At 49.2% G+C, this 10,226-nt stretch overlaps 1 protein-coding gene across 2 annotated transcripts in view; it reads left to right on the forward strand.

Moving 5' to 3' along the window:
* The window catches only part of LOC141379097 (uncharacterized), a 47,011-nt gene extending 37,862 nt beyond the window's left edge, over window positions 1-9,149 (forward strand). Inside the window, exons 1-3 of one of the 2 annotated variants that reach the window (XM_087295800.1) lie at window positions 4,823-4,937; window positions 5,115-5,689; window positions 5,886-9,149. In XM_087295800.1, coding sequence (XP_087151926.1) covers window positions 5,924-9,037 — 3,114 coding nt within the window. In that variant the 5' untranslated portion in view covers window positions 4,823-4,937; window positions 5,115-5,689; window positions 5,886-5,923 and the 3' untranslated portion in view covers window positions 9,038-9,149. Of the gene's footprint in view, window positions 1-4,822; window positions 4,938-5,114 lie in introns of those variants that run through there. The other variant, XM_087295799.1, reaches the window with a different exon arrangement.
* Window positions 9,150-10,226: the final 1,077 nt, after the last annotated feature.

Below are 10,226 nucleotides of genomic sequence, written 5' to 3' on the forward strand. Positions count from 1 at the left end.
TAAGTCCGGTAATGGACCACGAACCGTACCGGAGAATTTGCTCTTTCCCCGCTGGAGCCCCATTTCCAACGGCACTTTTCGCTGCCATGAAAACATCAATGAAAGAGCACTTTTCCACTTCCCCAAATGTGACAGCCCGAAATCTGCCAGTCTGGGACGCTATGCTTTCTATCTCGAAGGTTCGGGTCATTTCGCCAGTGGCTCACGAGCGCTGAGAGGATGGTCTCCTTTCCCCACCCCTCAAGCCTCCCCTCCGGAGTTTGGGTGGGGAGTGAGAGCAAATCTCTCGCCTCCAGCTCTTCTGTAGGACTCTCAAGCTTCCCGGATCAGCATACCGACTCCATGCTACCCCACTGCTGGTACGTCAGCAATTGTAGCGATGAGTCCATTAACGAGAGCTCTGCCTGCCTGGTTAGCGCGGGCCAGCCCTTTGCGGTGGCTCATACGCACAATCAGACTCAGCTATGCGATTTAGTTCGCGAAACGGCCCCCCAAGTTCACGGGTGTGTATTTCACCAGGGTCAGCCCCCTGTCCGCCCCTGTCTTGCGAGAGGGGATTGCTATCCTCCTGGCGAAGGATGCAATCGAGCCGGTCCTTCCAGCCGAGATGGAGAGCGGGTTTTACAACTCGTACTTCATCGTATTCGCTCTTGCCGCATGTCTCAGCTCACCCGCCGTCTGCTCCTCTGTAGTCATCCGCGGTTGAAATCGCTGCGCACCATTCACATTCCAGGCAAGCTCAACCTTGCAGCCGATGCGCTCTCACGGCAGTCTTTACTTTCAGAAGAATGGAGACTCCACCCCGAGACAGTTCAGCTGATATGGGCGCGACTCGGGGAAGCTCAGATCGATCTGTTTGCTTCCCCCAAGAACGCTCATTGCCAGTTGTTTTTTCCCTGAACGAGGGCTAACTCGGCATGGATGCACTGGCCCACAGCTGGTCTCGGGGCATGCACAAATATGCATTTCCCCCATTGAGCCTCTTCGCGCAGTTACTATGGAAGGTCAGGGAGGACGAGGAACAGGTACTGCTGTTTGCGCCCCTCTGGCCCAACCTGACCTGGATGTCAGAGCTCTCCCTCCTCGCATTGGCCCTCCCCTGGCAGATCCCTTTGGGAGAGGACCTACTCTCTCAGGGACAGGGCACCATCTGGCACCCTCGCGCTGATCTTTGGAACCTCCACGTGTGGTCCTTAGATGCGAGCAAGACTTAGGTAACCTACCGATTGCGGTGTTCAATACCGTCACTCGAGCTAGAGCCCTCTCCTCGAGCGTGCCTATGCCCTGAAGTGGAGTCTATTCAATGAATGGTGCGTCTCTCACAGAGAAGACCCCTGAAAATTGCCAGATCAGCTTTGTGCTTTCTTTTCTCCAAGAGAAGCTGGAGAGTAGGCTGTTGCCCTCCACACTCAAGGTTACGTGGCTGCCATCTCTGCTCTCATAGCACGGTAGGCTGGCAGCCCCGTGGGAAGGCATAACCTCATCATCCGGTTCCTCAGAGGCGCTAGGCAAATTAATTCACCCCGCCCCCCTCTCATGCCCTCTTGGGATCTCGCCCTCGTTCTCACGAGCCTGCGAATAGATCCTATTGAGCCACTTGACTCAGTATCTTTAAGATTCTGTCCCTGAAGACAGCTCCGCTGGTCGCGCTGACATCTATTAAGAGGGACCTGGAGGCATTTTCGGTCAGTGACTCGTGCCTGGCATTCGGGCTGGAATACTCTCACGTTGTCCTGAGACCCTGCCAGGGATATGTGCCCAAGGTTCCTACCACACTGTTTAAAGACCAGGTAGTGAGCCTGCAAGCGCTGCCCCCGGAGGAGGCAGATCCAGCCCTTTTCTTACTTTGTCCAGTTCGCACTTTGCGTATTTATCTGGACCGTACTCAGAGCTTCTGATCATCTGAGCAGTTCTTCGTCTGTTATGCGGTCGGCAGAAGGGAAGTGCCGTATCGAAACAGAGGTTGGAATGCCCACTGGATTGTGGATGCCATCTCCCTGGCTTAACAGCCAGGGCGAGCCGTGTCGCCCGAGCACACCTAGCCTCTCTAACAGACATCTGTAGACCTGCGGGCTGGGCGACATCTAATACATTTGCAAGGTTTTACAATCTGCGAGTGAAGCCGGTTTCCTCAAGGGTATTAGGTAACCCTTGGTGATTGAGAAAACAACTCGGTTAAGGTGTTGAAACATGCTTGCTGCGCCACTCTGCCTAACACGGAGATACGTGCGCTTTTTTCATCTGTCAGTAAAGTTCCCCGCTTAGGTGAGCCCTGCAGATTCCTCCGAGGCCCCCAGCACTGACTCAACGGAGGAGTCATTTGCTGGCCCATTATGTTGTAGGTCTACCCGCTGGTCAGCCCGCGTTTTGGGTATAGGTGTGCTATGCGTGATCCCTACTAGGCAATCCCAAATTCTTATTCAGCCATGGTGCAGTCCCCCCTCACGGGCGGACACGTGTCTTCCCTCTCTGCTAACCATCTTATTATATGCGTACTCCTCCTTCTCAGGGCTAGTCCATATATTTTGCCATCATATCTCCCCTTTGGGTAGCAGGTGGCCTCCGCAGCGTACTCCCTATAGGGACTGCACGCTTTCCCAACGTACTGTCATATTTCCTAAAAGTATCTAGAGGCTTGCGACTCCCAAAAAATATATCTAAATCCGTAAAACGTCTGTTGAAGTGGGATAAGTAAGGGCCAGGGATCACGTTGGAAGACCACGCCTCTCTTTGATGCAGGAGCGCTCACGCTATGTCTGGCTATCCTCTCATCAGAGGCGAAGGTAAGGTGCAGTCATTATGGCGTTTTCCAGACATTTCCCCATACGTGGATTAAACATCCACTATAGCATTGAAGTTCCCCATCCGAAGGGGAACGCTCTGGTTACTAAAGTAACCCTCGTTCCCCGAGGAGGGGAACGGAAATGCTGCATTGCCATAATGATTGTTCCTTAGCTGTAAGTGTCAGTCTCTTCAGCTTAAAAGGATAGCGTTTCCTTGCTTTCCCTGTGCTTATATGCGGAGTTGATTGCAATAAGCCGCACGTGCGCAAGCTTACGCTACCAACTCATTTGGCATTTCATTGGCCCGTTATATACTCTTTCAGACAATTGGCTTTCTGAAACGAAATCCCCCATACATGGATTAAACATCCACTATAGCATTTACGTTCCCCCAGGGTTACTTTAGTAACCAGAGCGTTATGCTAACACACCATTGTTTTTACTCTATAAAACTCCATATAAAAATCTAAAACATATTTGCACAGGTCTATCTAAAGGGTTAATAGTGCCAACTGATGATCAACAATAAAAAATAAAAGGTTTTCCTCTTCCCTACAGGGAAAAATACTAACAATAAAGAATGCAAAATTATTTGATGTCATGTTTCGGCAATCAGAAAAAAATGTTATAATAGAAGTAAATGGGACAAAAACAACCATGAACATCACACTTAAGATGAGTGCGTATAAGTAATATAGCAAGTATATTTGTAGGGACCTCCAAAAAGAGTCCATAAATTATATTTTAAATTATTATCTAATAATTCAGGTAACATAAGCTTTGAGACTGATCATATGCATATATTTGTGATAGATTGAAAAACCGCAGTGTCAGAAACAAGACAATCACCTACTCGTTTGAGCTCATGTGGTTAAATAGAAGCTGCATAACAGGATGTTAAATGAAACAAGGGTCTCATAAAACTGAAGTTGCAACTGCTTTCACTGTCCATTTTGCAGTGAATTCAATTATACTTAAACCTTGTTAAACTGGTTATATTGCGATTTATGCTTTTGTGGTATATATATATATATATATATATATATATATATATATATATATATATATATATATATATATATATATATATATATATATATATATATATATTTTTTTTCTTTTTCTTTTGTCATCTAGCCTAATGGCCACATTAGTGGTGTAATGAACGTGTTTTATTTACAGTACACCTTTAATTTATTGCTAAACTAAGAAATAAAATAAGAACTATAGATGATACATTAAAATACTGCTTTTACATGGAAGCTGAAGCAGTCTATGCAACTTGTTTACCGAAGTCATTATTAATAGCTTAGCCCTTCATTAGGTGAAGAACCATTTATGGTAAATGCATGACAAAGACCTTTGCTCCACTTTTTTAGTGTATGCTTCACCCTGGAAAGTCCACCCACTGAAAAGGGTTTTGAAAACCTTTTTGCTCCTTGGGTATTTTGAAAATCAACTTCTTATGTTGCATTGAATACACTTCATACTGTGACAAATTAAAGTGCATCAGGTTGAAATTGTATTAATGGCTACCAGGATGTGCAGCTGGATTTTATGTTTTTGCTTTTCAGTTTTTCAAAGTAAGTAGAATCTCCTCACATTTATCTAAAATCATCAGTAAATTATTATTGTTTTATTCTAATAAATAATATTTAATGTAGTAGCCATATTCCTTGTAAATGTGTTATATTCTCTCATTTACAGATGCTAATTCGATTATCCAGTTTCAATCTCCAGGACTCAAACTGGTCTCAGTTGGTGGCAGTGTAGAATTAGGATGCATATTGGAGCAGAAAGTTAAGAACTGTCTTAACATTGTTACATGGCAAAAGTTGAATCTACTGTAGCGAGCGATTATATGCCACGTCGCCCTGGTCGCTAATTTCACCCAGCTGGACCTTCATCAAGCCAGGATCGCACACAGCTGGAGGACATCAAGCGGAGAGACATATAAGCCCAACCTACGCCAGGAGAAGATGAGCTTCATTCTTTCTATGACTCCCTGTGCTAATGCTTGTCTCTCTGTCTCTCCATAGCGGACTCCAGCTTGTGACGATCCTTCACCCGACTACTCACTGTCCTTCACCTACTTCCCGGAGCACCAGAGCACCTCACCCTAAAGAAGAGCACCTTTTACAACACATTCACTTTGTAAATAAAGCACCCTCCGGGGACTTGTCTGTAAACTCATCCTGTTGTGCCGCTGTTTTCCCTCTGCCTCGCTACAACTGGTGGAGAATGCGCGCTTTTTCAGAGGGAAAAAAATTCAGCACTTACCAGTAAGAAGAAGTAACCACTGAATTTTCTCTGTTTTTCTTCTGTTTACAGACAGGCATCCGCTCTCTCTCTCACTCACGCTCTCTTACTCGGCTGTCATCCCCTCCTGAGTCATGTCGATCGAAGAGGTAGTACGCCATCTAGCGGAAATCTCAAGAAGACAACAAGTGATAACTGAACAACTCACCGCCAGACAAGACCGTATGGAACAACAGCTCCGCCAAGCGGCCGGTTCCAGCCAGTTCTCTGAGGTGAGCGCTCATAAATTCATCACAAAACTCAGCGACCTGGACGATATTGATGCTTACCTGCACACCTTCGAGGTAATTGCGGAAAGAGAGAGATGGCCGAAGGAAAGTTGGGCGAGGATGTTAGCACCATTTCTGACTGGAGAAGCTCAACGAGCTTATTTCGCATTAGAGACACCGAAAAACGACGACTATAAAGCATTGAAGAAGGAGATACTCGCCAGAATGGGACTCTCCAACATAAGCGCAGCACAACAATTTTCTCAGTGGTCATATGATGACAAACAGCCGGTTCGGACCCAAGCAGCCAATTTATCCAGATTGGGAAGATTATGGTTACTAGGAGGAGATCCAACCGCAGTCCAGGTCGCTGAGAAAGTGGTCATTGAAAAGATGATGAGGGCGCTACCCAGACGGCTCCGCACACTTACCAGCATGAAGAACCCCGACTCGCTGGCCGCTTTGGTGGAGCTGGCGGAAGCTCACGTGGCCCGGGAGACTGGGGAGAGAGCGGCTCTGCCACCCCGGAGGGTAAATGCGCCATGGCGACTGGTGGAGGGCACAGAAAGACCAGGCAGCAGACCGGCGGTCCCCAGCCCAGTCGACGAGCCGATGCCCACAGAGCCAACAACTCACTCGACCCCGGCCTGGACGGCAGGGTGCGTGGTACATCGCAACGTCCCTCCCGAAGCTCCCACCCGTAAAGTATGCATAGACGGGAAAACACAGACGGCTACATTGGATACAGGAAGTGCAATAACCCTGGTTCATCCAAAAACATTAAAATTTCATCAAGAAGGAAAAAGCCGAATCCCGATTACATGCGTACACGGTGATACCCGCCACGTACCCTCCCAAAAAGTCACCATGGCGACGAAGTCGGGAAGCTGGCGCATCGAAGTAGGAGTGGTTCCAGATCTTCCAGTACCCCTTCTTCTGGGCAGAGACTGGCCGGGGTTCGATGATCTCCTCACCCACCATCAGGCTCGATCGGCTTGTACAAAGAAGAACAGCAAGGGACGGGCTCAACGGGACCGCCAATCAGCGCTGATGGCCACCGAGAGCGACAGAGGGGGTGAGTCATCATCGGCTAACCTGTACTATGATCTTTTCCAACAGATTACCGCAGGTGGCGATTTTGGAAGAGCACAGCGTGAAGACGAAACATTGAAGCACTGCTGGCCACAAGTCCGGATCATAGACGGTAACGAACGGTTTCCCAGCCCTCACCCCCTCCCACATTTTATTGTTCAAAATGGTCTGCTGTACTGTGTCGCAGAGAGGCGGGGGGAAACGAAGACGCTATTGGTCGTCCCAAGGACCAAAAGGGAGACTGTTCTGGAACTGGCACATACTCACCCGATGGCAGGACATCTAGGAGCAGCCAACACGATCAAGAGAATCAGAGATCGTTTCCATTGGCCCGGGTTGGATGGAGAAGTTAAGAGGTATTGTCAGGCATGCGACATCTGCCAAAGAACGTCTCCCCAACGACCACCCCCCAGCCCTCTGATACCATTACCCATCATTGAGGTGCCCTTCAACCGCATTGGCATGGACTTGATAGGGCCTTTGCCGAAGTCGGCCCGGGGACATGAACACATCCTTGTCATCCTCGACTACGCCACCAGATATCCAGAAGCGATCCCTCTGAGAAAAGCCACGTCATCGGCAATCGCTAAGGAGCTGTTTTTATTATGCAGCCGAGTAGGAATACCAGCAGAGATACTGACCGACCAGGGCACCCCATTCATGTCCCGGTTGATGGCAGACCTCTGCCGCCTCCTAAAGGTAAAGCAAATAAAAACCTCTGTTTATCATCCGCAGACTGATGGCTTGGTGGAGCGCTTTAACAAGACGCTGAAGCAGATGCTCCGCAGGGTGGTGGCAGAGGATGGGCGCGACTGGGACCTCATGATCCCGTACGTGCTTTTCGGGATCAGAGAAGTTCCCCAAGGATCTACAGGTTTCACACCATTTGAATTGCTGTTCGGCCGTCAACCACGAGGGCTATTGGATGTGGCTCGTCAAGCTTGGGAACAAGAGCCAGCCCCACAACGGTCAGTAATTGAGCACGTGCGGGACATGAGAGGACGAATAGAGAAAGTCATGCCCATCGTCAAGCAACATCTGACCGAAGCCCAGCGCGCCCAACAGCGATTATATAACCGGCCCGCCCAACCCAGAGAGTTCCACCCAGGGGACAAGGTAATGATCCTGATACCTACCACCACCTCGAAGTTTTTGGCATCCTGGAAGGGGCCATATACAGTGGTAGAAAGGGTAGGGCCGGTAAACTATCGAGTCCGTCAGCCGGGACGAAGAAGAGAAGAACAACTTTACCACATCAACTTGATGAAGAAATGGGTTGCAGCTCCAGGTCATCTAGTTGCCTTCTCAGAAGAAACTTCTCCCGTTGTCCATATAGGTGAGCAACTCTCACCGAACCAGAAGGCGGAGCTGCAAGCCTTGGTCGGTCAGTTCAGGGATGTGTTCTCAGAGAAACCGGGCCGAACCACCATCATCCAGCACGACATCATCACCCCACCTGGCACCATCGTCCGGCAGAGGCCTTATCGAGTACCAGAAGCTCGCCGGCTGGCTATCAACGAGGAGATCCAAAAGATGAGGAAATTGGGAATCATCGAACCATCTCGTAGCCCGTGGTCCAGCCCCATAGTGATGGTCCCCAAACCCGACGGCACCCTCCGCTTCTGCAATGACTTCAGGAAGCTGAACGAAATTTCCAAATTCGACGGGTACCCCATGCCTCGGGTGGACGAGCTGCTGGATCGGCTGGGTGGAGCCCGATTCATATCCACGATCGACCTCACCAAAGGCTACTGGCAACTACCACTAAGTGAAAGCGCCAAGGAGAAAACTGCCTTCTCCACTCCCGGTGGGCACTGGCAATACCGGGTTCTTCCCTTCGGGCTCCACGGGGCTCCAGCAACATTCCAGCGTATGATGGACATCCTGCTGAGACCCCACCAGCCGTATGCAGCAGCATACCTCGACGACCTAATCGTCCACTCCGAGTCATGGGAAGAACATCTATCCAGGTTGCGGAGGGTGCTCCTTGATCTTCGTAGGGCTGGGCTCACAGCTAATCCCAAGAAATGCCACCTGGGTCTAGCAGAAGCCAAATACCTCGGTTTCCACATCGGTAGAGGTCTCATACAGCCACAACAGAACAAGGTCCGAGCACTACAAGAAACTCCACAACCCACCACAAAGACCCAGGTACGTGCATTTCTGGGGTTAGCGGGCTACTATCGATGTTTCATTCCCAATTTCTCATCCATAGCCAGCCCGTTGACAGACCTGACCAGAAAGGGGCAGCCAGAGAAGATACAATGGAACAGGGAAGCAGATGGCGCGTTCCAAGCCCTGAAGACGGCACTAACATCCTCTCCGGTACTGCACGCACCTGACTTTGGCTGCCCCTTCATCCTACAGACAGACGCTTCCGACTCGGGCCTGGGCGCGGTCCTCTCCCAGGTCCACGGCGATGAAGAACACCCCATCATGTACGTGAGTCGGAAGCTTACCCCTGCAGAGACCCGGTACGCCACGGTAGAGAAAGAGGCCCTGGCGATCAAGTGGGCAATCCTGGAGCTCAGGTATTATCTCCTTGGCAGAAGATTCACCCTGGTGACCGACCACGCTCCACTTCAATGGATGTCAACAGCAAAAAATAACAACGCTCGAGTCACCAGATGGTAACTTCACAGTGCAACATCGAGCCGGGGCCTCCCACGGAAACGCCGACGGGCTCTCAAGGCTATGGTCAGGATGGGCAGGTCTGTCAAACCATTCTACCCCCCCTCTCAATACTCTACCTTTTCTCCGCAGGACACCCAGGACCAGGACGACGCTAAGGGGGGGGGAATGTAGCGAGCGATTATATGCCACGTCGCCCTGGTCGCTAATTTCACCCAGCTGGACCTTCATCAAGCCAGGATCGCACACAGCTGGAGGACATCAAGCGGAGAGACATATAAGCCCAACCTACGCCAGGAGAAGATGAGCTTCATTCTTTCTATGACTCCCTGTGCTAATGCTTGTCTCTCTGTCTCTCCATAGCGGACTCCAGCTCGTGACGATCCTTCACCCGACTACTCACTGTCCTTCACCTACTTCCCGGAGCACCAGAGCACCTCACCCTAAAGAAGAGCACCTTTTACAACACATTCACTTTGTAAATAAAGCACCCTCCGGGGACTTGTCTGTAAACTCATCCTGTTGTGCCGCTGTTTTCCCTCTGCCTCGCTACACTACATACTGGTGAACTTACAAGAGTAGTAAACATACCTGAAAACAATTACCCTCAATATGATTGTAACACATGCCTTTTGACTCTAAATAACTTAACTCCTTATGGTTCTGGCTTGTATTATTGCTTTAGCTTTTTTTACTCAATGGCTGTATTCGGAAATGGATCCAGAGTGATTGTAACAGGTTATTCTGAAATTAAATCTTGTGTACACTTATACTGTAAAGTCACAGAAGTCTACTAACAGGAAATTATTTTGTCTTGATGTTCTGTGCTGCAGATGACTCTGTTCCAGAACTCTCCATCATATACTCACCTTCAGAAGCTGATTCACCATCAGTGCAGCTCCAGTGTTTGGTTTTAGGCGTTGTCCCGTTTCAGGTGCGGGTTTTTCTGGATGATTGGAGAGAAAGTGCTCTCTGGATGGACCGAGTCAGCCTGGACAAATGACACTGCTTCAGCCACTGAATTCACCAGAGCTCATCTCTCTGTTCCTGCAGAAGAGTGGACTGAAGCTGAGGAATTTCAGTGCTGTGTTGAATATAAAGGCCAAAACTTCTCTAAAACTCTGAAGCAATATGGTGAATAAGCTGAATTATAAGGGTTTTAGAGAAACATTAGGACAAAATTAGTGCCTTT

Source organism: Danio rerio, chromosome 19, assembly GCF_052040795.2.
Source record: "Danio rerio strain M-AB ecotype USA chromosome 19, GRCz13ab, whole genome shotgun sequence".
NCBI classification, from domain to species: domain Eukaryota; kingdom Metazoa; phylum Chordata; class Actinopteri; order Cypriniformes; family Danionidae; genus Danio; species Danio rerio.